At 37.3% G+C, this 26966-nt stretch overlaps 1 protein-coding gene across 1 annotated transcript; it reads right to left on the reverse strand.

Moving 5' to 3' along the window:
• Positions 1 to 9810: 9810 nt before the first annotated feature.
• On the reverse strand, positions 9811 to 24834 carry ccr2 (chemokine (C-C motif) receptor 2). Its single transcript, XM_004915349.4, has 3 exons — positions 24006 to 24834; positions 15092 to 15144; positions 9811 to 11566 (listed from the first exon to the last, which is right to left on the reverse strand). Exon 3 carries the CDS (start codon positions 11558 to 11560, stop codon positions 10499 to 10501), a length of 1062 nt encoding a protein of 353 aa, XP_004915406.1. The 5' UTR covers positions 11561 to 11566; positions 15092 to 15144; positions 24006 to 24834; the 3' UTR covers positions 9811 to 10498.
• Positions 24835 to 26966: the final 2132 nt, after the last annotated feature.

A 26966-nucleotide genomic window follows, 5' to 3' on the forward strand; every position in this document is an offset into this window, starting at 1 on the left:
TAGATCATGTTGTGCTGCTTAATTTTGTGTAATGCTGTTTGTTTAAGTAAATCCACAAAGGAGTAAATATCTGTGGATTTAGTTAAATAAACAGTTAATGGTTATTACACATTGCCACAAAGTGGCCAAACTATACGGCTACAATGGTCATACTTTGACTCAGGAACTAGAACTTCCCTTCTAGACTGACGATCCCCTTATGCATCTAAATGCTTACCACAAGCGTCCCCCAGGGTGCTGAGCCTTGTTGCAGTGGAAACTCAAGGCTTCCATCCCCTGACATGGATGACACTCCCAACATTATTAAGCAAATTGTCTCCCAGAATATCACACAGAGAAACAGATGCAATGTAGGAATCAGTGTGTTAGGTCACTACAAGTTACTGACAGAGCTAACAGTTCATAATGATAGCAAGAACAAATGTAAAAACAGAAACCACAGACAGATCCCAGACTACAAAGCACAAGGTTTGGAGTGGTGAGTTTAGAAATAAACATTTTAAATGTCATTTAGGAAACCTCGAATATTCTTCAGTTATACTGTAGAGATGTCTTGGTAGTTTATGATACACCTTTATGTTACCAGATAGTGATCTGAATCCCTTCCAGGAGAATTGGTTTAGGGTGTGAAACACAACAGTCTGAATCCATCTTCAGTACTGTGGTCCCTTTACTTTAGGCCAGTATTGCCTAAGGAAGAGCTACCTCCAATTGTCAATCTTTAGGTGGAGCATAAGGCTACTGTTTCTAGCTTTTAGCTTTATCTTATGTTCCAAGAACTTACTATGGCAAAACTAGTTTTTAAAACTTTAGTTTTAAAACTTGTCTTTGCACAAGGAAAAAATCTGCCTTTAAAGTGATACTGACACCAAAAAATTCCTTATAAAAATATGAACCTACTTGCAAACCTACCTATAGGTCATGTTGGCTGTTTTTTCCTAAAAGTTCTGTTTCTCTACATAAATCCTACTGAAGATCCTCAACCCGACTGTCTGGCAACCTGACTGTAGCTTCTCAGCCAAAAGGACTACGTATCGCATGGCGTTGTGAACTAGATAGCAGGCAGGCTTGATCTTTCCATTGCCTGCCTACTTCAAAGGGCTGTGCCCTCTCTCTGCTCTTCCCATGAAGAATTAAATAGCAGGCCAGCTTAAGCTTTCCCGTGCCTGCATATCTGCTGCTAAGTGCTCTCCCCCCCCCCATTACACATAGACAATGAAGCTGAGCTTTTCACACACCGGCTGAAAGCAGAAGGGGCGTTGCAGGTTTGTGATTGGGCATATTTATTCACTTGGGAGGCATTTAAATTAAAACCCGGAAGAGGGGAACAAACATGGCTGCTCCATGGGTCTGTAATTCGTGCTACTATAATTATGAAGTGAAAAAACTTTGCAGATTTCGTTTATAAGAAATTTAAAGCTGATACAAATTAAAAAACAACAGCAGGTGTATAGAAAAAAATTTAAGTGGCTGTCAGTATCACTTTAGGTGTGCTTTCCATCAATGTCTTGCATGTGAATCAACCTCTCTTGCCCACAGCACACTTCATCCACACATTTGAGCACTGGGTCTTAAAGGGTAAATAAATGCAATATAATGCATAACGTACAGTCAGAGATATACCTTCAGAAGAAAAACAGGGGTATTCATATGTTGCTCTGCTCATAGAAGAGATCAAAAGCTTCAGATGCCCTATCCCATCTCCTTCCTGAGCAGAGCAACATCACAAAACTTCTCTATTGTCATACTGAATGTATTTCACTTTGACTGTCTTTGGCTGTACAGTTAAAGGAACTGAAAACAGTCCCTGCTATGTCCTGATTTGTGCCACTGTCTATGACTAAGTGCGCTTGCGCATGAAACGTGCCAGGCATGATGCTTTTAATGGATCAATAAAGCCGTTCTTTTTAAGAGAATTTCTTTTCTGTCTGGTGCTTTGGAGTCTTCTTTGTTATATCTGATTTGTGCCACTGGACCTAGTCAAGACATGTAGAGAAAATACTCTGATTTGGATTAAAACCCACTTAAAGGAACAGTAACACCAAAAAATGAAAGTGTATAAAAATAATTAATATATTATGTACTATTGCCCTGCACTGGTAAAAGTTGTGTGTTTGCTTCTTAAACACTACTACAGTTTATATAAATACCCTGCTGTGGAGCCATGGGGGCAGCCATTTATATTGAAAAAAGGAGAAAAGGCACAGGTTACTAAGCAGATAACAGATAAGTAGCATAGATTCCCATTGTATTCTACACAGTTATCTGTTATCTTCTTATGTAACTTGTGCCTTTTCTCCTTTTTTCAATTTAAATGGCTGCCCCCATGGCTACACAACAGCTATTTCTATTAACTACAGTAGTCTTTCTGAAGCAAACACACAACTTTTACCAGTGCAGGGCAACAGTACATTATATTTTAATTATTTTAAAACATTTTTATTTTTTAGTGTTACTGTTCCTTTAATATGTCTAACAAATAAACACATAAGGGACAAAATCTAATTTAGGCTAGAAAGTGATAATATAATGTAGTTCGGTAGAATATCCATTTGCTATAACTTTCTCTCTGTTATATTTGTTGGCGGAAAATTGTTATCTTAACCTTGCACACAATCACATACTGTATATGTTTTTGAGGAAATGCTTTCTAAATCAGTTTCCTCATTCCCTTACCCTGATAAAGATCTATCTCAGTCCACATGAGGGCAGCAGCTTCTCTATTATTGTAAATGTGTTCCACACTGTGGACCTACAAACTTTTTTTGTCCAAATTTATTAAAATTACAAGGGCACAGTATTATATAGATCATGCTGTTTTACAATTCACATTTCTTTCAGTATATTGATTTTGCTATAAAGATCTACCACTTTAGGCACATTGAAAATGTAGGGCAAATGATATACCCCCACATGAAAAAGTGACTGTTGTACTTTTACATGACAGGCTACTGATTACAGAATACAGATCAGTCAAATAGAACACTTGTCAGACTTGCCTGTGGGGCTCTTTTAGAAACAAAGGGCAAATTTGCACCTAGGCAGTAACCCATAATAACCAATATTTAATTAGATTTATCCTCCCAACTGCAGGTAGAACAATGAAACAAACCTCTGATTGATTACTATGGGTTCCTGCCCTGGTGCAAATTTGGCCAGTGTTTATAAATGACCCCAGCACAGTGTAAGACTGGCCCACTAGGATACCAGGAAAACTCTTGGTGGGCCCTCTTGCTTCTAGCTATTTGACCAATTGCATGGTCATTCCCTGTTTCTGTATGGGAAAAAGAGATGGAAGGATAGAGAAAAGACACTTGGCCCAGTTTGAAGCTGCATGCCATGCTGAGCATACACACCCCCTACTGTACCCTGGAGGCGGAGGCTAAGTTTTTGAGGCCAACAAGTCAGTGTCAATTTACTGTCATTCAGACATTGAAAAAAGTATCATTAGAATAAAAGAAAAAAAGAGTATTTATATAATGATACTACTCCTGTTTTTGTAGTAACCATTGTCAAGTCAGTCCACAGCATGGAGCATCAGCCAGTAGATTAAAAGTAGATAACTCTTTATTAATATGATAAAAACATCAATGAAACATAGTGGGCTTCACCCCAAAATATCACATAAAGGACTAAGATCCAATTCATGGTTCAAGTTCAATGAGATATTAAAGGCCAAGGAAAGGTTAATATAGATTAAAAGTAAGTCTAAAGGCATTCTTTTTAAGTACTTACTGCATATCTAAATTCCCAGATCCCTGCTTGCTTCTCTGAGATATGGTGCTGGCAGCCTACAGCAGTGTGAAGACTACAGTGACATCACTGAAATCTCTCTTCCCTTCCTGTAGGCTGCCAGCGGCAGCCTTCCTATTCTCTGAGCATGTGTGTAACTTGATCCTGTCTCCTGTTCTGAGCTACACATGTCCACCAGCCAATCAGAAGCGGATCTGGCAGAGCGGAGGGGGGGGAGGGAATGAAACACATGTGCAGTATGAAGCAAGGAGGGAAAGGAAGGGAGAATACCTTTTTAGAGATGGCTGCCTGTTCTAGAAAATGTGAAGTAAGTGTGACTGAGTAAATATTTGATTAGGTGAGCCAAAAGTGTGGCGTTTTTACTAAACAATAGGAGGACTATTGGGCAGTATGCTTTTTACATTTTCACTTGCATTCTCCTTTAAGAGAAGTGTAAAGTATCATCTCAATGTCCTTCCATAAATGAGTAGCGAATCTGTCCCGTTTTGATCCGCCGCAAAATTCACAAAACTGCGGAAAATTTCTCCAAACGTGGGTACTGTGCGACTTTTTTGAAGAGTGGTGTGAAAAACTATTTGCCCCCTTCCTGATTTCTTATTCTTTTGCATGTTTGTCACACTTAAATGTTTCTGCTCATCAAAAATCGTTAACTATTAGTCAAAGATAACATAATTGAACACAAAATGCAGTTTTTAAATGAAGGTTTAAGTTATTAAGGGAGAAAAAAAAAACTCCAAATCTACATGGCCCTGTGTGAAAAAGTGATTGCCCCCTTGTTAAAAAATAACTTAACTGTGGTTTATCACACCTGAGTTCAATTTTTGTAGTCACCCCCAGGCCTGATTACTGCCACACCTGTTTCAATCAAGAAATCACTTAAATAGAAGCTACCTGACACAGAGAAGTAGACCAAAAGCACCTCAAAAGCTAGACATCATGCCAAGATCGAAAGAAATTCAGGAACAAATGAGAACAAAAGTAATTGAGATCTATCAGTCTGGTAAAGGTTATAAAGCCATTTCTAAAGCTTTGGTACTCCAGCAAACCACAGTGAGAGCCATTATCCACAAATGGCAAAAACATGGAACAGTGGTGAACCTTCCCAGGAGTGGCCGGCCGACCAAAATTACCCCAAGAGCGCAGAGACAACTCATCCGAGAGGCCACAAAAGACCCAGGACAACATCTAAAGAACTGCAGGCCTCACTTGCCTCAATTAAGGTCAGTGTTCATGACTCCACCATAAGAAAGAGACTGGGCAAAAACGGCCCAGATTTCCAAGGCGCAAACCACTTTTAAGCAAAGAGAACATTATGGCTCGTCTCAATTTTGCTAAAAAACATCTCAATGATTGCCAAGACTTTTGGGAAAATACCTTGTGGACCGACGAGACAAAAGTTGAACTTTTTGGAAGGTGCGTGTCCCGTTACATCTGGCGTAAAAGTAACACAGCATTTCAGAAAAAGAACATCATACCAACAGTAAAATATGGTGGTGGTAGTGTGATGGTCTGGGGTTGTTTTGCTGCTTCAGGACCTGGAAGGCTTGCTGTGATAGATGGAATTCTACTGTCTACCAAAAATCCTGAAGGAGAATGTCCAGCCATCTGTTCGTCAACTCAAGCTGAAGCGATCTTGGGTGCTGCAGCAGGACAATGACCCAAAACACACCAGCAAATCCACCTCTGAATGGCTGAAGAAAAACAAAATGAAGACTTTGGAGTGGCCTAGTCAAAGTCCTGACCTGAATCCTATTGAGATGTTGTGGCATGACCATAAAAAGGCGGTTCATGCTAGAAAACCCTTAAATAAAGCTGAATTACAACAATTCTGCAAAGATGAGTGGGCCAAAATTCCTCCAGAGCGCTGTAAAAGACTCGTTGCAAGTTATCGCAAACGCTTGATTGCAGTTATTGCTGCTAAGGGTGGCCCAACCAGTTATTAGGTTCAGGGGGCAATTACTTTTTCACACAGGGCCATGTAGGTTTGGATTTTTTTTCTCCCTAAATAATAAAAACCCTCATTTAAAAACTGCATTTTGTGTTTACTTGTGTTATCTTTGACTAATAGTTAAATGTGTTTGATGATCAGAAACATTTTGTGTGACAAACATGCAAAAGAATAAGAAATCAGGAAGGGGGCAAATAGTTTTTCACACCACTGTATTTGTTTAAGCCAGCTAACCAATCCATAAAGTACAGTATATTGAAAGGGCTGCATCATTAAATAGCCTTAAATCAGAAATCAGTCTACCAAAACTTTTAGGTTCCTTCAGTTTATATAGTGAGCTCTTTGTCACTTCCAAAGAAGTTGTTTAAAATAGGATCTAGTTCTCTAACATCTTTGTGTCTAAGTAATAACTTCTGATTTACCTGGGTTTATGAAAAAGCCAAAATTATGAAGGGTGTCAAGTATTTGGAGAATTGAATTTTTGGAATTTTTCATAATTAAATGCATATCATCAGCAAATACAGAAAATTTTATTTTTTTACCTTGGATGAGTATGCCTTGAAATGTCTCAGATTTCTTTATAAATCTCAGTAAGGGTTCAAGAGAAAGGTGAAATAAAAGCGGTGAAAGAAAACACCTTTGTTGGGTGCCTCTTTGTAAAAGGAAAGGGCTAGAAAGCTCTCCTGCATCAAAAATTTGGGCTTGTAGTCTATATTTTTTTCTAAGTTCATTAAAGTTTCCAGTGAGTGAAGCCAAAAGATTTTAGTGTATAAAATAAATGTGACCAATATTCATTATCAAATGCCTTTTCGGCATCAATAGATATTAAAGTACATGGAATTTTATTTTTCTTAATATAATATATTATTTCCATTAAAGGAGAAGGAAAGGTAAAACTAAGTAAGCTTTATCAGAAAGATCTATGTAAATACGGCCATAAGCACATACAGAACTGCTGCACTGAGTCCGCTATGAAAAGAAACACAGGATTTCTTGTCTTCTTTTGTGTAATGTACTTTGGTATCAGACCTCTCTCAGAAATATTTTTTATTCTTATGAATTCCCATAACAATTCATAAGAATTCACTCCCCCTCCAATCAGAATGTGTGATCTTAGCTACCAAGGGCTAGAACTACAGCACGGAAGCTACTGAGACCAAGCTAAAATAGCATCTGCTATCTTAAACAAACAGAGGGAGCTTCTAGGGCTGTTTACTCAGGTATGGTAAAGCTTTCTGCAGAATAAAAATAGTGTTCTAGGTGGCACTAATGTGGCCAATCTAATGGCAGTAAAATGCCAAAATGACTTTCCTTCTCCTTTAAAGGAGAATGCAAGTCAAAATTTAAAAAGCATACTGCCCAATAGTCCTCCTATTGTTTAGTAAAAACGCCACACTTTTGGCTCACCTAATCAAATATTTACTCAGTCACACTTACTTCACATTTTCTAGAACAGGCAGCCATCTCTAAAAAGGTATTCTCCCTTCCTTTCCCTCCTTGCTTCATACTGCACATGTGTTTCACTCCCTCCCCCCCTCCCCTCTGGCAGATCCGCTTCTGATTGACTGGTGGGCATGTGTAGCTCAGAACAGGAGACAGGATCAAGTTACACACATGCTCAGAGAATAGGAAGGCTGCCGCTGGCACCTACAGGAAGGGGAGAGAGATTTCAGTGATGTCACTGTAGTCTTCACACTGCTGTAGGCTGCCAGCACCATATCTCAGAGAAGCAAGCAGGGATCTGGGAATTTAGATATGCAGTAAGTACTTAAAAAGAATGCCTTTAGACTTACTTTTAATTTATATTAACCTTTCATTGTCCTTTAAGGTTTTCATGTTTTTAGCAGCAGATATACTTTTAACAAAACCATTTTGTTCACTAGAAAGTAGTTCCTTTCTATTCAATAAATGACTAGAGGATAACAAAGTTTCACCTTTAAAGATTCTGTTAAATAAACCTAGCAACAAGGTGATGGCATCGGGAAGGATTTTAAAAAAATTTGCCTGAAAATCCATAAGGGCTACCAGGTTTTTTTGCCATTAAGTAGTGACATACTTTTGTGTGGATTTTTCCCTATTTTTTTTGTTACATTTTACAACACGCTATAGGGTTGATTCACTAAAGGTCGATTAGCGTTACTGCATGCTTTTTTGCGTTAAAATTGACACTAAAAAAATGTGTGATTCACTAAAGTATTATCGCATGCGTTAAGTCACATATCGCGTGCGTTAAATAGCGCGCAACCGAATGCATTCATTATAACGCATTGTGTTAATTAGCGCACAGAAATAATACTAACGTATGATTCACAAACACTTAGACGCGCTAAGTATCGCATTAGTCTGTGCAAAATTAACACCTACTTGGGGCAGCCAGCAATTATAGAAAAGTACAGTTAATGAGCTTTTGGCAACACAACATGGACTTTGCAGTGGGATTTATTCAAGTCTGTGTTGGCCCTAGAGTGATGTAGCCTCCAGTTTGCAGGGAAATGGTCATTTTCAGAACAGTAGTTTTCCAAAAGTAATGGAGTGTATGGCTAATATGGCGTGCATTTTTTTGCACACGGTGACAATTAGTGCACGCTGCGTTAATTAGTGTGCATTGCATCAAATACCGCACAAAAATAGTCTTCGCGACTTAAATAATACAAACAGCATCGCGTCTAAATTAACGCAAGTATCCTTTTAGTGAATCGTGCGTTAAGACGCGATAAAATTTTTAACGCATGCTATAAATATCGCTCGTTTTATTGCACTTTAGTGAATCAACCCTTATGTGCCTTATTACCATGGTTAGCAAATTAAGTCCTAGTACTAATATTGAATAAGGATTTTGAGAATGGTTTGCATTATCTTTCAAAAAGAATCTCCATCATTCTTGTGGTACATCGAATTGAATATATTGGTGTTCTCAGTAACCCATAAACAAATATGCATAACTTGGAGCAAACTTTGCTCTCCGCAAATTAAGCTAGCTTAAAATCATTCAACATTAAGTGGTGAACACTAGAAAAACCCCAGGAAATGCTTATTCCTTGAAGTTTAAAAATAATTAGGACACAACTCAAGTGGTTTACCAAACCCACAGGATATTGCACAATCCACAATATCAGTCAAGTTTAAACTACAGATTTTCTGCTTCTGTTTATGTACATTTGTGGCATATAGGGATTGAAGAGGTTAATGAAAATATTTGATACAAATGTTATACAAACTGTTAAAATATTTAAGTGTCTAGTATTTTAGATCATGAAATTGCATGTTGTAACCTGATTTTTAATCATAGCACAGCCATACAGCTTTTTTCTGCAAACTATTAAAACATATGAAACAAAGAGGAAGAAGAGTTTTGTTAGAGAGCAGATATCGGAAAGACAAAAACCATAATGCAAGGTGACCAGATTTTTTAGGCCACGCCCTCTGTCATCCTGCTATGAGCATGTATTATACATGGTATTGCCTCTGCGTTAATTGATATATTTACTGAGGGTGTATCTGTAAAACTGATGTGGTTTATTGGCGGAGTGCCTGTCAAAATGTCTAAGATATTAGCACTCAGTAAACAATCCAAGCCTGGCCTGGGACTCCTTCAGTTACATGGGAGCAAGAGAAATAGGGGAGAAATAGGTTCTAATGTGTAGCGCTGGCTCCTTCTGAAAGCTCAGCTTTAGGCACAATGCAATGAGATGGCTGCCTACACACCAATATTACAACTAAAAAATACAATATTGTTGGTTCAAGAATAACATTTTAAATGGTAGAGCGAATTATTTGCTATGTAAACATTGTAATTTAGAAATAAAAAGTACACCATAAAAACCATGACAGAATCAGTTTACAATGTCAACCACTGTGCTTCTCTGGATTTCTTAGCCAGGTACAGAGATAAGCGCAGTTGTGAGACACATTGGTGATGTGGTTCAGGACGGGTAGGGTGGTTTCACACAATTTACATTCACAAGCAGGCTTGCAAAGGCAAGCACAAAGGGCCTGCAGCACGCACTCATACTAGGATCCTAAAGCATGCTGTATTGCCAAAGGTGCCTTGATGCATTTTACTGCACAATGTTGAATCAGAAGTAATAAACACATTGCACACATTGTGGTCTTATTGCATATTTAATGTAAACAGAGTCAAAGCAAAATATACATTATATTTCTACTGTTTGTGCCATATATGTTTTAAATTTGAACATACTGCATTGTCTACCAAAGGAATTATATGGAGTTTTAGCATTGTAAGAATGATTGTAATACAAAATACATGTGCCATTTTTGCATTTATGACACTTTGGGGCACATTTACTAAGATCCAATGGTTTTCTGATATGGTAAAAATTCGTACTAACCACAATAATTTCTGATGTTCTAAAATGTCACGAAAAAATTTTTGTGCAACATATTTTTTGTCCATTATCACTTATCAAATCTATTTATGGTTGTTGTGTCACTTTGTAAGTACGTATCTGCAGTTGGCATGGTGTGGGCAGTGGCTAATGGGGTACATTTAGACTGAAGAAGTAAATAATGCAGGGCTTAGCAGAATACACAATATTAGTTACTCTTTGACTTCTCAGGCATTAATAAATATTAAACAAGTTATTCCCATTATCCATTATCTTGGGATTTCATCCACTGCAAGCAGACAATTGTATGTTGTATACAATTGGTATTGGAAGCAAAGACATTTGTATTTTATTGCACTTATTTATTTCACTTATTGCACTTACTAACACAAATACATCTGCACTGGTAATGCAATCTTTATTTAAGCCAATCTCAGACAGCGAAATTTTACAGAACTGCAGAGATATCGTGCTCCCCAGTAGATGGAGTGTACAAAGAACTGTGGCGTTCGTGCAGAGACATATGGGTGCTAAAGAGGCTGGAGCAAAGACACCAGTTTGGAAATACTTTTTGTAGAAAAATAAAGAGGTATTTTCTAAACTTCTCCCCAACAAAAGCATATATAATGGGATTTAAGCAACAGTGAAAATAAGAAATGGCCTCTGTCCATTGCACTGCTTCATCTAATTTATTGCTAGTCTCACAGGCATTTGGGCTTTCTGGATCTTGAAAGGTGTGCATTAGATAGACAATGTTGTATGGCATCCAAAAGATAAAAAACACAACCATTATAATGAAAATAAGTTTTACAGCTTTGTGCTTTTTTTTCTCACTCCTACATCGAAGAAGAGTATATATTATTCTTGAATAGCAAAATAGCATAACCACTAGAGGAATGAAAAGCCCCAATATAGTCATCATAAATGTGAATATAAGTTTCCATGATGTTGTATAATAGGGACTGCAGGTCCAATTACCAGCCTGCTTTTCTGCTTTATAAAATATAAATCCAGGGAGAGAAAAAAAGATAGCTATTCCCCAGAGGAAGACGCTCGTAGATATACTAAATTTTACAGTGCGAACTTTCATTGCAAAAATAGCATGCACAATCGCCAAATATCGATCAAGCGTAAGAAGTATAATAAAAAAACTTGCGCCATAGAATCCAGTTAGATATAGCCCTGAGAAAAGTTTACACAGTGCATCTCCAAATGCCCAGTCATTTGTTACGTAATAGGCCCAAAAAGGTAATGAGATGACAAAAAGTAAATCAGATATTGCCAGGTTCAGTAAGTAGATATCAGTCATATTTCTAAGCTTTTTGTACTTGATCAATATTATTATGACAAGAGCATTTCCAATAATGCCAAGTAAAAATACAAAAATGTAAACCGGTACAAGGAATTTAGCTGCTTTCTGCTTGATCTCATCTTTATCACAGGGCGTGTAATCATCGTAATTAGTAAATAGTGTTGAAAGATCCTCAATAACTGCTGGTGTATGGTTCATCTTCAGCTGAAATAAAAAAACAAACAAACAAATAGTGCTGATTTTGGGAAAAAGACTCCCTTTCATCAAGTTTGTAGGTTCTAGTTTATCTAAAGAGAAGCAAAAACAACCCCTGAAGCTGCAGGTAATTTGCCTTAGATGTGGAAAATATTCCAGATATAATTATCAAATTAGCCTCTATAGAAATGTTGTATTATTCTGTATGCATTAATATCAGTTACCTAGCATTATCTTGTTTGCTTTAAATACTTCAATCTCTAAATGTTTCTGTTGGGCCATCTACTAATATTCTGCTTCACTGTTCTTACCAGTAGGAAAACAGGAAAACACTTCACTTGAAGATGATACCTTCTTTCTTCTAATAAGATTTATGAAGAATACATTTCTTCAGAGCATATTGCACAGGCGTCTTTAATATTTATGCAAAGTTGTTATATGCACCTTAAGTATCTTAATCTTTAAAAATGCATATTCCACACTAAAAACTAGAAGGAGAGTGACATCAGCTAGGCTTGAGCTTAAGTTTTTTGTACCAAAGGTTACAGTGTAAGTAGGGGTGGGGGCATTCATGCTTAAAATAAATAATAACTTATTTTGTGCCCAACTTTCTGGCATTTTGTTTTTTCTCCATTGTCGTTTAATTACTTAGATAGCGTAATGGTCAGCATTAGGGGCTCGCAGCTCTGGAGTTCTAGGTTTTGATTCCAGACAGGGCACATCTGCTATGAGTTTGTATTTTCTTCCAGTGAGTATCCACAAGGAATTCCTTTAGAATCTCAAAAATAAATAAATAAAAAAACACAGAGGTGGTTCAGTGGACTCCTAGGAAAACATACTTCCCAACATTTGAAAAATGGAAAGAGGGAAAAAAGGAAATGGCATGCGTAACATGGTGGAATCTTTGACCACGCCCATTTTGAAACCCTAAATACCACTCCTATTTTACTAAATTTGACAGGTTATTTAAAGTTTGAACACATTTGTGGGAGTTTTGGGGTTGTTTTATGTGTTATTACAGGTTTGCTAATGCAGGTGAAATTGCCCTTTAAGCTGCAAGTCTCAGTTCCCCCAAGAGACCTGTTTAGCTTATTAGTTACAATTGTATCTCAGTGCAGGTGTAGCTTGTTAACTGTCTGGGTTCTCTGCCAAAAGCTCACTTAATTAATTAAGTGTTAGAAACAATGTATCTAAGTGCAGGTATAGCTTGTTGAAGGAGACATATAGGATAAAACATTAATTTTGTAGGCAGTTATGAATAATATATGAATATGAATAATATATGGTTTCACATTGGTCTAAAATTGAATAGTCTGTAAAAATGGCCCCTTTATTGGAGCTCCCTATAGATCCTATCAGGTCTCTGTATGTGTTTCAAATGAATGGTGGGCATGTCCTAACAGTCCCAGCCAGAGACACAGTAGGAGGGGGATCACAGCCTTGCACTCACATAAGCAAACACAGGCTTCAGTTCCCTATCGGGACAATTGGGAGGCATGGTAAAATTGACCATAGTGTACAGGTCCTTTTCAAAAAATTAGCATATTGTGATAAAGTTCATTATTTTCTGTAATGTACTGATAAACATTAGACTTTCATATATTTTAGATTCATTACACACAACTGAAGTAGTTCAAGCCTTTTCTTGTTTTAATATTGATGATTGTGGCATACAGCTCATGAAAACCCAAAATTCCTATCTCAAAAAATTAGCATATTTCATCCGCCCAATAAAAGAAAAGGTTTTTTTAATACAAAAAAAGTCAACCTTCAAATAATTATGTTCAGTTATGCACTCAATACTTGGTCGGGAATCCTTTTGCAGAAATGACTGCTTCAATGTGGCGTGGCATGGAGGCAATCAGCCTGTGGCACTGCTCAGGTGTTATGGAGGCCCAGGATGCTTCAATAGCGGCCTTAAGCTCATCCAGAGTGTTGGGTCTTGTGTCTCTCAACTTTCTCTTCACAATATCCCACAGATTCTCTATGGGGTTCAGGTCAGGAGAGTTGGCAGGCCAATTGAGCACAGTAATACCATGGGCAGTAAACCATTTACCAGTGGTTTTGGCACTGTGAGCAGGTGCCAGGTCATGCTGAAAAATGAAATCTTCATCTCCATAAAGCTTTTCAGCAGATGGAAGCATGAAGTGCTCCAAAATCTCCTGATAGCTAGCTGCATTGACCCTGCCCTTGATAAAACACAGTGGACCAACACCAGCAGCTGACATGGCACCCCAGACCATCACTGACTGTGGGTACTTGACACTGGACTTCAGGCATTTTGGCATTTCCCTCTCCCCAGTCTTCCTCCAGACTCTGGCACCTTGATTTCCGAATGACATACTTTGGACCACTGAGCAACAGTCCAGTGCTGCTTCTCTGTAGCCCAGGTCAGGCGCTTCTGCCGCTGTTTCTGGTTCAAAAGTGGCTTGACCTGGGGAATGCAGCACCTGTAGCCCATTTCCTGCACGCGCCTGTACACGGTGGCTCTGGATGTTTCTACTCCAGACTCAGTCCACTGCTTCCGCAGGTCCCTCAAGGTCAGGAATCGGTCCTTCTCCACAATCTTCCTCAGGGCCCAGTCACCTCTTCTCGTTGTGCAGCGTTTTCTGCCACACTTTTTCCTTCCCACAGACTTCCCACTGAGGTGCCTTGATACAGCACTCTGGGAACAGCCTATTTGTTCAGAAATTTCTTTTTGTGTCTTACCCTCTTGCTTGAGGGTGTCAATGATGGCCTTCTGGACAGCAGTCAGGTCGGCAGTCTTACCCATGATTGCGGTTTTGAGTAATGAACCAGGCTGGGAGTTTTTAAAAGCCTCAGGAATCTTTTGCAGGTTTTTAGAGTTAATTTGTTGATTCAGATGATTAGGTTAATAGCTCGTTTAGAGAACCTTTTCATGATATGCTAATTTTTTGAGATAGGAATTTTGGGTTTTCATGAGCTGTATGCCACAATCATCAATATTAAAACAAGAAAAGGCTTGAACTACTTCAGTTGTGTGTAATGAATCTAAAATATATGAAAGTCTAATGTTTATCAGTACATTACAGAAAATAATGAACTTTATCACAATATGCTAATTTTTTGAAAAGGACCTGTATAAGAGCCCTTAGTGCTTATTCAGGCAGAGCTTTTATGGGGGGGATGGCTGCTTTCTACAGTGTCATGGGGCATAATCCAGCTCTTTCCTTAAGGACTGTACTGCTCTGCATCTTGCTTGTATGAATGAAAATTCTTATATTAAAGTTATTCTCATTTGTACCTTGCCAGTGTTCATCGCTTTTTGTCTCTTTTTTCTTGCCCCTTTCCACCCTTAAATAAATAACCGGTCATCACAGTTTTCATTTATTGTATTATATGTAGTAGGATGGGCCTGGGCTAAACAATGCAGAGAGGGGCCTGATATTTTAACTTGTTTAAGGCCCCAATATTGCTTATGTCGATCCTCTCATGTACATGAGCCTGCCATCTGCAATGCAGCAATGCATACAGTATAATAAGCCTGACAGAAACTGTGATGAATTGACTTACCAATAAAGCTGCTACAGTGCTGCGCAGTTCAGGAAATGAATTATGTTGAGTATCTGGATGGAGAAAGACACGTGTCAAAATTTACAGTACAACATAGCTTGAAAGCTTGATCAGATCTCAGTATCATAGTAATAACCCTGTGTCAGCCCTTCTATATGTATTTTCTATATTCCCTTACAGTAGGAGCAAGAAACTGCCACCAACACCCCCATACTTTAGTTTTAACTACCTCTAAGAATCACAATAATCTTGTACCATTTCCATTTCAAAGTGTGCTATTGATAAGCTAAGTGGAGAAAAGCAATTGTTTTTGGTGTTTGCCCTGGGACATATCTATAAAAATTATCTGCCAATCAAAGTCAATCGGTATACAAAGATATAGGTTGTAAGAATGAAAGTGTATATACCCCTATATGCACGTTCACTCTACATATACACAATATACACCCTAAATGATGTAAACAGCATCACTTTTTCAATGGAGATATGAGCAGACAAACCCCCACTTTTCTCTAGACAGAAGTGTTCAATAGAGTCTAAGATTAAAATTAGTTCATGAGAATTTATCTGAGTAATTTCTTTTAATACCCACTCCTCCACAAGCAGAGACCAGAAAGTGGGACAGGAAGCTGGAAAGTAAAAGTAAATTCTAATTTTTTTGTTTAGTGCAAGAAATATATAGAAAATGTAATAATAACAATAGGCAAAAAGTATGTTCAACACAAGAACTATTCATTGATTCTATGCTTAATGGGGGGTATACTGCCCTTAATCTGACAGAGCCCAGCTTATTTTCTCAGCTGCCCACACAGCATATACTTTATAATGGCACACCATTCATTTTATGTAATAAGAAAGGAATGACACTAAGCAGTTTTTTTGGTTGACACAAAATGTGTTAAAAATAATTTTGATTAAATCATTGGGAAGAGCCAGCAGTACTAGCAGTTGTCTAGTTTAATGCTGGTGTATTGGAGGAAAGCAGATCTCCCATCTCCTCATGTGTTTACAATTCTAGCACATCTTGCAGAGCCGGAGTCTGTGCAGTTCTCTCCTCTCTCCCCTCTCCTGCTCCTCCCTCACAAAAGAATGCTAAGAACTCCCTCCCCTAGGAATGTGTAATCTCAGCTATAACAGCTAGAACTATACAGCAGGAAGCTATGAAGACCAAGTTAAAATGGCAGCTGCAACCTTAAGCAAACAGAGAAAGCTTCTAGGACCTTACTAAGGTAATGCTTTCTACAGAATAAATATAGTGTTCTAGGTGGCACATCCATTGACAGTAAAATGCCAAAATGACTTTCCTTCTCCTTTAAGTTTACAAAGGCACACATAGAGTAGTAGTAGTTACAGTCATTAGCAGTAGTCACACAGGTTTCCCAGCCCCAGCATATACAAGATGCTTTAGATTTGCTTTAAGGGACTCCCATTTTAGTTTCTACATTGGCATATATGCCTAAGGTACAAAATCCTTCTCCATCTCTTAGAGGAGCCCTACAGTCACTCCTGGAGTGAGCACTAGCCAGTCCATGTTTGCAGTGTCCCACCTGCGGTGTATATCTACGTATGGGCTCTTATTCTCTACACTAAGGACTCCCTTGCCAAAGCCATCCAACCTGCTCTTTAAGAAGATTGTGAATAGGCTTTTTATAAATGCCCCCTTCAATTTATAACGTAGGTCTTGACCAATACAAAATTCTCACCTTCCAACGGGCATACAGTACCTACTTTTACCTGGATGGGGAACACCTCCACCCACCCATACCTCTAAACAGTTCACAGCTAGGACTACATCTAGCAGGATTATTCCCCTACACTCAATTTAAACAGATTATTGCAGCTTTTCACATTCAAATAAATGTTATGTCTGCTGTGGTGCACTATGTGAGCCTTGTGATTCCAAGACAAACATTGCTCAATTTGAAAATACCAACAATAAAGTTAGACTGTCAGCAGAAATTTAAAAACAGAAGTTAGGTTAGGGAACTGAAAAAGGAGAAAAATGTTATGAAGAGTGCATGACCAGCAAATATATACTGTACATATATATATGTGTGTATTAAAAACATTGCACATAGTATCTCTAATAGACCAGTTTTATATTGTGGACACTACAGGGATAGTAGAGAAAATGTATTAAGGTCTATAAGAGAATGTACAGAATTTTATATAAAGGATAGCTTCTGTAAATAAATATGTAGCTTTGTGTAGATATTATTCTGTTTCACATCACAGATCTGTACAAAAAACTATCATTTGAATAGGGGAGAGTGTCTGTATCAAAACATATGCATATTAAGCCCAGAGTCTAGTCTCTTTTCAACTCTTAGAGGCCTATTCATGTAAATTCATATTACAATAAGTAATATTGCTTACAAACGAAAAAAAATCATGAAAACCTCTAAAACCACAAATTAAGTTTAGTAAAGATTGTTACAATTATCCTAGGACAACTCCCATTGACTTTTACAGGACCTCGACAGCTTTTAGATGGCAAAATTTTGTATTGATGTTTTTTGTGGTTTTTTTACAAAAGGGGACATTTAGTAAACCACAACTTATTCAGGTTGGACTTTTTGTAGCCAAAAACCCTAAACAAGTCATAACAAAAAATTTGCCACTTTTCTGAGATGACAATTTTTAGTTCATACTTTTTCAGTTCATATCTTTTCATAAATGACTGCCATTCCTGGATATTAGTTTTTTTTGTGGTTTCAAACAAAGATCTGAAATAAAAGTTTTATTAACCCCTCCCCCCAATCAATTACAAATTTTTCTTGGTTTAGAGTAATTAGTATAATCCACTATTTTAGTGTTAAAAAATATGTTTTGTGGAAAAGGAAAAAATACAAATGTTACCTAGAAAGGGAAGTATGAGAACAAACTTCATGTTGGGTTGAAAAACGTGAAGTCGTAGTTAAAGAACTGCAGCAGTTTAAATTTAAACCAATAAAAGTCAGTTGATAAATTGTGATTGGTGGTTGCTGGGTGTGCCCACTTTTTCTAACCTTGAGTCAAAGTCACCCAGTGACAAACAGTGGGCACCCTGGCATAAATAGTGTGAGAATGGCAGCATTTTAAATTTAAACCAATAAAATTCAATGGATGAAATCTGATTGGCTGTAAGTGGCCCAACCCACTTTTCCTATTTTTGAACTGCAGTCCCTCAGTGACCAAGTTTGCAGGCATAAACATTGTGAGACTGACAGCATTTTACACTTCACCATTGAAAGTAAGTATCTGAAATGTGATTGGCTGCTACTGGCTCCGCCCACTTTTTTAAAACTTTGAATGGCAAATACCCAGTGACTAACTCTGAAAAATTTAACAACCCTAGAATTAATACTTAAATAATGGCATCAGTTTAAATATAAACCAATGAATTTTAATAGCTGGAAATGGATTGGCTGTTGGTGGCTCCGCCCACTTGTTCTAACCCTGAATATGTAGTGAGCCAGTTGCTGACTGTGCAAAGTTTGGGAACCCTGATATAAATAGTGTGAGAAAGGCAGCATTTCAAATTTAAAGCAAAAAAATTCAATAGGTGAATTCTGATTGGCTGTTGGTGGCTCCACCCACTTTTTAAAACCTAAACATGCCCCATATTGACCCTGGTGTTAATACTTTGAGAATGCAGCAAGCTAAATTTCCCTATTGTAAATCAATAGTTAAAATGTGATTGGCTGTTGGTGGCTCCACCCACTTTTCCACTTTTAACCACAGTTACCTGGTGACTAGCTCTGCAAAGTTTGGTGGCCTTTTCAAAACTAAAACTGCAGTTCCCTACTGACCAATTGTGAAAAGTTTGGGGACCCTGGGGATAATACTGAAAGAATGGCAGCAGGTTGAATTTCCCCATTAAAAGTCAATAGGTAAAATCTGATTGGCTGTTGGTGGCTCCGCCCACTTTAAAAAACAAGAAACAAACTTGAATGCATAGTCACCCAGTGACTGACAGTGCAAAGTTTGGGAACTCTGGCATCAAACCAATAAAAATCAATAGGTGAAATGTGATTGGCTGTTGGTGGCTCCCCACTTTTCAAAACTAAAACTGTAGTCCCCTATTGACCAACTGTGAAAAGTTTGGGGACCTTGGTGTTAATTCTGTGAGAATGGCAGCAGGTTGGATTTCCCCATTGAAAGTCAATAGGTAAAATCTGATTGGCTGTTGGCGGCTCTGCCCACTTTTGGGCATCCAACAATCATCATATTTTCATTCAGGCTGACCCCATGACCCCATGTGTGATTCAAGTTTGGGGAGTGTAGCCTCAAAGCTGTAAGATTGGCAGCAGTTTCAATTGTCCCTTAAAAGTCAATGGGTGAAATTTGATTGGCTGTTGTTGGCCCCTCCCACTTTTAGGGTCATCCAACAAATGTTGCTGTTTCATTTGGAATGACCCCATTATTATGTTATTCAAGTTTGGGAGATGTAGCTTCAAAGCCGTAAGTGTGTAATCAAGAAAAAATGAATTGAGCAGAAAAACTTAAGTTAAATTCACTAAAAGGTCCTGAATGTTAAACAATTTAAATCAACACATAAGTTTTTTAGTGAAAAGAACAAACATTTATTGGCTCAGAAGATTTAACACAAATTCAAAAAAACATAAACCATACTATACCACAGTGGAAAGGAAAACCCAGTGCCTCATGGTACCCACTCTCCTTCCTAACGCGTTTCGCACCATTAGGTGCTTCATCAGAGGAAGTGTGGTATGAACATGTCACTTCCTTTTTATACCCTAAAGGTATTAATTTTATACATTTTCCAGGGCCACTATTATATATATATATTATATATATATTATATATATTGCAGGGCTTTAATAGTGGCCCTGGAAAATGTATAAAATTAATACAAAAGGAAGTGACATGTTCACACCACACTTCCTCTGATGAAGCACCTAATGGTGCAAAACGCGTTAGGAAGGAGAGTGGGTACCATGAGGCACTGGGTTTTCCTTTCCACTGTGGTATAGTATGGTTTATGTTTTTTTGAATTTGTGTTAAATCTTCTGAGCCAATAAATGTTTGTTCTTTTCACTAAAAAACTTATGTGTTGATTTAAAGCCGTAAGTGTGGCAGCAGTTTGAAAATCTTCCTTGTTAAAGTCAATGGGAAATTTGGGGTGTTCAGAGTGGGGCCACAAAAAGATGGAGGACGGGATCGCTTAGAGAAGCACAAGCAACCTGCTCCGCTATAGGGCAAAGAAGTGTGGAGAGTTTGGGTGTTGTACCCCTAAAACTGTAGGAGGAGCAGTGTTTAGAAAATGGAGGCGCTAATAATAATAAGAAAAAGCGGAAGAATAATCTGAAGTCGAAAAACAGTATGTTGGGTTTTTCAACCCAACATAATAAATGGGCCCCATATTGTAAATGTTGATGATACAAATACAAAGGGGTAACTATGAAGGCCTGGACCACCCCAGTAAAAAGTTTTTCTTATGCAACCCCAATTCTGATGGCATTCTCTCATTTGTCTTTAATGGCAACCTATTCCCCCAGGTCTCCCTACATTTGTAGGGTCTGCTTCCTCTATAGTACACATGATTTGCTTTACATGAATGTCAGTTAATGTGGAACTCAAGGTAATCATTTCAGCTGTAAACCTATTTAAACAATGTTCTACAGCACAGCAAACCTAGCTTTCCATGGTAACAAAAAAAAAAAAATGAGGAGGGTATGGTAGATGATTGATATTTGGTGGACCATATATATATATATATATATATATATATATATATATATAAAATCACACGGACAGGTAAATTCATTCTGTAGTCAAAAGACAATACTTATCCTTCATCTGATCACAAAAGCAACTTTCTATCTTCTTCTTTGCAACCCAAAGCTAGAATTTGAAATTACTATATTTTTTTTATTTCTGCACTTAGGCAAAGTTTCAGTAATGGTTACAGTTTATATCTATGGTTTGCATGTAAAAGCCAATGAGTCAGAATATTCTACCCACTTCCACGACAGAAAACAGTAATTACAAGAATAGAATAAGTGTGGTTTTACTCACTCGAATGTAACTATTTTATTTTATGGCCATTAACACGTGGAAAATGTAAATTTCCCAGAATGCTTATATATATATATATATTGTTAATATTGTTGAAGGGGCACATTTATGATTGCTGGAGGTTTCAGGCTCGAGAAATTTTAAATGAAACCCTGCTTGAGTTAAGGAACTTGTGCGGGTTTCAGGCAAAAAAACCTTTTTAGCTGAGTTTTTTTTCCCTGGGTCGGCTTTCTTAAATAATAAAACTTTCAGCACCTAAAAGATAGCAAACTTTCTATTATTTAAGATAGTCAGCACGGGAGTTCCTTAATTCACGCAGGGCTTTTCTTTGTGATTACTAGTGCAACCATAAATCTGGCCCTTGATTTGAGAAATTCTGGCCCATTATTAGAAACCATCTAATTTTCATTTAAAATAATCTGCACCTGTACTTGTAGGTACAAGTACTTATGGTCCTTATGGTTAAAAGAATCCAAAAATAAGTTTCCAGCGCTAGTGGTAAGCAACATTTTTGGCAGGTATGGGTTTGTGGCAGAAGTCTTCATTTCCCATCTGCGAATATCTTTGTGACACCAATGGAAAAATTTGCCACAAAAATTATAACCAAAAAAAAAGTTGCCACAGCAAACTGTCAATAGACGTATTCCGAAAAAGATGTGGAAAAATTCACAGCGCGACCAAAAAAAGTAAAAAAAAATTGTTGCACGTCATTTTTTTGACAAAAAGAATGTGAAAAATTTGCAAAACTCAGAAAATGTTGTGCATCAGAAAAAAATTTTTCGCCGTTTCGTGAATATTTTCAACGTTTCGCAAATTTTTCAGGGAAACGCATCAGAGTTACTCATCACTGCTCTTCTCTAGAGGGGTGCACACAACATGGCGTGACCATATCCACATACCTTTCAAGGAACCATATTGCAAAATTTGCAGCACTCTCATTCCATGACAGTAAAATTGCCTTTATTTTAAATATGGCAAGATTACAGCAATATTTCAGCTGGATTGAGAGTGCTGCAACTTTTGCAATACGGGGACACTACCCCTATTAGTTATATTGAACTTAAGCCAATTTAAGCTACACCCATTGACCAGAAATTTTGGAAGCATTTGGATGTCATTCAGGTAGACGTTGACACATAAATAACATCATGAAAGATGTCATTAATGGAACCTTGGAAGACAACAGGAGCATTGCATAGAACACATGATTTGACTATAAGTATAAATATAACTATTTTCTATACCCATCACAGGTGGTAAAAGCAATTTTTCACTCTTCCCTCTCATGAATGCTCATAAGCCCCAAAAAGTTAAGGCTTGGTAAATATAAAGGTGCTCCATCAAGCTCTCTGGAATAATGGGAAGGGGTAGCAAATTTCTGTGTTAATGTCAACCATGATATGCAAGACCTGAGACAAACAATTTTTTTCTGAATTGACAATGTGGCTAAATTCAGCAGTGGGATTGAGGGGGAGGGGTTACCCTGGCCTTCACAATTGTCATGTGTGGAAAGGCGGTCCTGTGTAATTGAGAAGACATGGCTAAAGGGCTGTGCCTATGCTAGTGCTGCATATAAATCTATCACTGGATTTAGGAGAGACTTCATGGGCACTTTACAGTTTTTTTTAAGGGTATATTCTTTGGACGTCAGTGAAAGCCTTACACGGGTAATGTTGGGTGCGATCTGATCAGATTGTATAGATAAAGCATTGGTTAGCTTATTTATCTGATGGATCCAAAGTGTGAGGTAGCCAGCACCCCAGTTTTAAAGAGGTATGTCAGGGACCAGGTCCCTTGAATTGTCAGGAAAGATTCCAGGGGGTTGGGCAAAAAATGCTGTGGAAGTACAGGTATGGGATCCCTTATCCGGAAACCCGTTATCCAGAAAGCTCCGAATTACGGAGTGCCTGTCTCCCATAGACTCCATTTTAATCAAATAATTCAGAATTTTAAAACTGATTTCCTTTTTCTCTGTAGTAATAAAACAGTTCCATGTAATTAATCCCAACTAAGATCTAAGTAATCCTTATTGGATGCAAAACAATCCCATAGGGTTTAATTAATGTTTTATTGATTCTTTAGTAGACTTAAGGTATGGAGATCCAAATTACGGAAATACCCTTGGTCCCTTGGTTCAAAAAAGTTGACCGTTTCTACAATGTACAAAGTATGTAAACCCAAAAAGTTGTTGCTAATAAAATAAATTCAAGGCAGGTTTATAATAAACATTCATTGCAAATTGCCTCTGTTTTTTAAATTACTAGTAAAGTTAGCTCCTAATTTGGCCACTGCCTGCCCCTCGAAGATGGAACTAGCAGAGCAGAAAGCAATTCAACGACACATATCATAAATGCAGGTTGCACTGATTGTATTGCAATTAACATGCAGCCCTTCTAGCTGCATTTTATGCAGGTTGCAAGGGTCTTCTAGAATGTCCCTGTATTTTCAAGTGGTTTGGTAACCCTGATGCAACAGCATTTACCAATAACTATAAAAACATTCTACTTTTTAAATTAATTTATATCTAAAAGTTGCTTAGAACTGTACTTCAGTCTCAATATACAGGTACATTATAAGATTTTTACATTCCCATTAAAATATTCTTACTGTGTGGTTAATAAATATAGTAAAAAAATATAGACAGTTATCAGATCAGTCTATTATCCTATCATCAACAAAATACATTTTGTATCACAGACTTAATAACCTATATCACCCAGACAAACATTTTCTAGTATGTTAATCTAAGGGCTATGTTATAATAATAACATTTACAGAACAATGCCTATACTTTTGAGCATTATTCAGTCTTAAACTAAAAGTACATTTGTAGAAACAAAGTGACTTATTCATATAAAAGAGTATCAATAAATAAAAAACGTAATAAACTTACTAATGTGCAGATAAGTTTTTCTTCTAGCTTATACTTCGGTCAGCTTCTTGTAAAAAAAAAATTAAAAGCCTTGGTTATGCTGGAGTTTTAAAAATAGTAATGCAGCACATCATATCCTGTGTCAAAACAGGTCTGCTTTAACTTTCTTCTGCAAAGTTTCTGCTTAGCTCTGAAGGTAAAACAGTAAAACCAGCATATAATCTGCTACTAAGACTGATCTACATGACTGATGCAAAATCTCTTAGTGGTATAGCCAATAACGACATTAAATTACTTCAAAAACCTATTTTTTTTTTAGAAAGGATATGAAAGAAAACATGTACCTGTCTTAAACAGGTACAGGGGTTTAATAGAAATATCTAAGGGATAAGTCTACATCTTTCTGAATTATTAAAAAAAAAAACTTTCTTCCCCCAATACTTGAAGGAAGCGGTTATTTTAAAAATGGGAACCTTTTTTTTTTTTTTTTACATAAATGCTTCTTTCATTGTTGATTTACATTGTTTTTTGCATGTGGTTTCATAAAGGAACAATGATAAACAGTGAACAGATAATTATAGTACATTCTAATCTAGTAAGTTTTCATTTCTGGAAATACACAAGCATAAAAAAACAATATTCCGAATTACACATTACAATATTTGAAAAATACAAACCTACAATTTTTAAATTACAGGTATAGGATCCGTTGTCTGGAAACCCATTATCCAGAATGCTCTGAATTATGAGAAGACCATCACTCATTTTTATCAAATTATGCCAACTTTTAAATAATTATTTGCTTTTTTCTCTGTAATTATAAAACAGTACCTTGTACTTGATCCCAACTAAGATATATGATATAATGAATCCTTAATGTAGGCAAATGTTGTAATGATTTTGTAGTAGACTTAAAGGAACAGTAACACCAAAAAATGAAAGTGTTTTAAAGTATTGGAAACGTAATGTACTGTGGCCCTGCAATGGTAAAACTGGGGTATATGCTTCAGGAACACTACTATAGTTTATATAAATAAGCTGCTGTGTAGCCATGGGGGCAGCCATTCAAGATGAAAAAAGGAGAAAAGGCACAGGTTACACAGCAGATTACAGATAAGACACCATTGTATTCTACAGGGTTTATCTGTTAGCTGCTATATAACCGGTGCCTTTTCTTCTTTTGAATGGCTGCCCCCATGGCTACACATCAGGGTTTATATAAACTCTAGTAATGTTTCTGAAGCAAACACAAAACTTTTACCAGTGCAGGGCAGCAGTACATTATAGTTTAATTTCTTTAAAATAAATACATTTTTTGGTGTTACTGTTCCTTTAAGGTATAAAGATTCAAGTTACAGAAAGACCCCTTATCCAGAAAACTCCAGGCCCCGAGTATTCTGCATTAAGGGTCATAGACCTGTATATCTTATTAAATATAGAGTGGGCGCTCTTTAATAATGAAATAAATATTCCTACGCTTAAAATTATAACCCCCATGTTTAATAAAAGGCACTTTTTTTCCCAGTAGCAGTAACCAATAGCAAACAATAAGATGTTTGCTTTTAATCAGAATCGATTGGTTGCTATGGGTTACTGCTCCTAGGCAAGATTAGTGCTTTTTAATACATAACGCCTGTAGTCTGTTGTAGGGTAGGGCTGAGAATCTATTGCCCAGTACCCACAAAATAAAGCATGTTAGTTCGTAACATATAATACTGAACAACAATTGTTATTTGAAATATATATCACAGATGTCCTCAATATGGCCGTGCCACCATAGGTCCAGTGGATACTTCTGGAGACAAACTGCTGTCCTGGTCAATTTCTAGTCTCCTGTCTGCTTCTCAATGCTTCCTTGGACAACAAATGTCAGGTTTGGCATTGCTACACCTGTATAAACAAAATAAAATGTAAAAAAATTACCATGCAGTGGTTCTCCCAGTGAATTTGGCAAATACATTAAAACCTGCATTTGGTAAACACCCGCTTTCTGTAATTACCTTGGTAAATTCAGTCTCTCTCCTGACATTGTCACACAAAGGCCCCACAGCAAACCCAGTCATCCAACACTCCAAACTCTACAAATTACATTAAAAAAACTTCTCCCAATAATAATTCTATATCCTCTAATGTCCTTCCCACTTTTGATGTAATTGAATTAATAAAGGAAAGGTTATTGTGGCTAAACTGTAACTGACACATGCATTAAAAATAAACTGGTCACAAGTAATTCTCTGCCATTAACAGTATATTTATTAATTATGCAACTAAAGAGAACTAGATATTCGCACATCATTGCCCAGTAGAAGGCAGACTCCTATGAAGGTAAAGCCTCACCTGCAGGTGTAACACCTCAGTGTACTTGATCCATAAGTGGATGCCAGCCAGGATTGCTAGCCTTGAACCCTTTCCATTTTGGTTCTTACATTTGGTGGGTTTTGCCTGGGGATTACTAACTCCAAACTTTTCCTCCTTGGCAAAGCACATCACTGCTCGCTGTCTATTCAATTCTGTTGGTTCACCTTATGGCCATAAACTCTTTTTGCCTGAGGCCCTCCATCCCATCAACCCTCCAACTACAGCGGAGTATTATATACTAGGGTACAAGGGAATACACATAATCATGACTCTGGGTCAGTGGGAATACCTCTCTCTCTCACAAGACATAGGTTATCATCATATGACACAGTAGGGGAAGTTACCGTAACTCTTCCAAATTAGTCAATAGGTCAAGAATGTTAATTCTGTAATATGATAGAACAACTTTCAATCTTGTCATGCCTCCCAACTTGATTCCTTTAGTAGTTAAGTTAGATACAAATCACTTGTCTCTCCTATAGCTGAACTATTATGAAAAGCTGCTTAGAAATATATCTTCTTTAATTATTGAAAATACAGTGGCAGCCCCATTAAAAGTAAGGGAGAACCTAGGCAACAATCAATATAATATAACATAATAGACAGAAGCACTTTCTGTTGGAC

The sequence above is a fragment of the Xenopus tropicalis genome, chromosome 6 (genome assembly GCF_000004195.4).
Source record: "Xenopus tropicalis strain Nigerian chromosome 6, UCB_Xtro_10.0, whole genome shotgun sequence".
Classification (NCBI taxonomy): Eukaryota; Metazoa; Chordata; class Amphibia; order Anura; family Pipidae; genus Xenopus; species Xenopus tropicalis.

Excerpts from the sequence above, each read along its gene's own strand:
- ccr2 (XM_004915349.4), bottom strand. The coding sequence starts at position 11,560 with ATGAACCATACACCAGCAGTTATTGAGGATCTTTCAACACTATTTACT.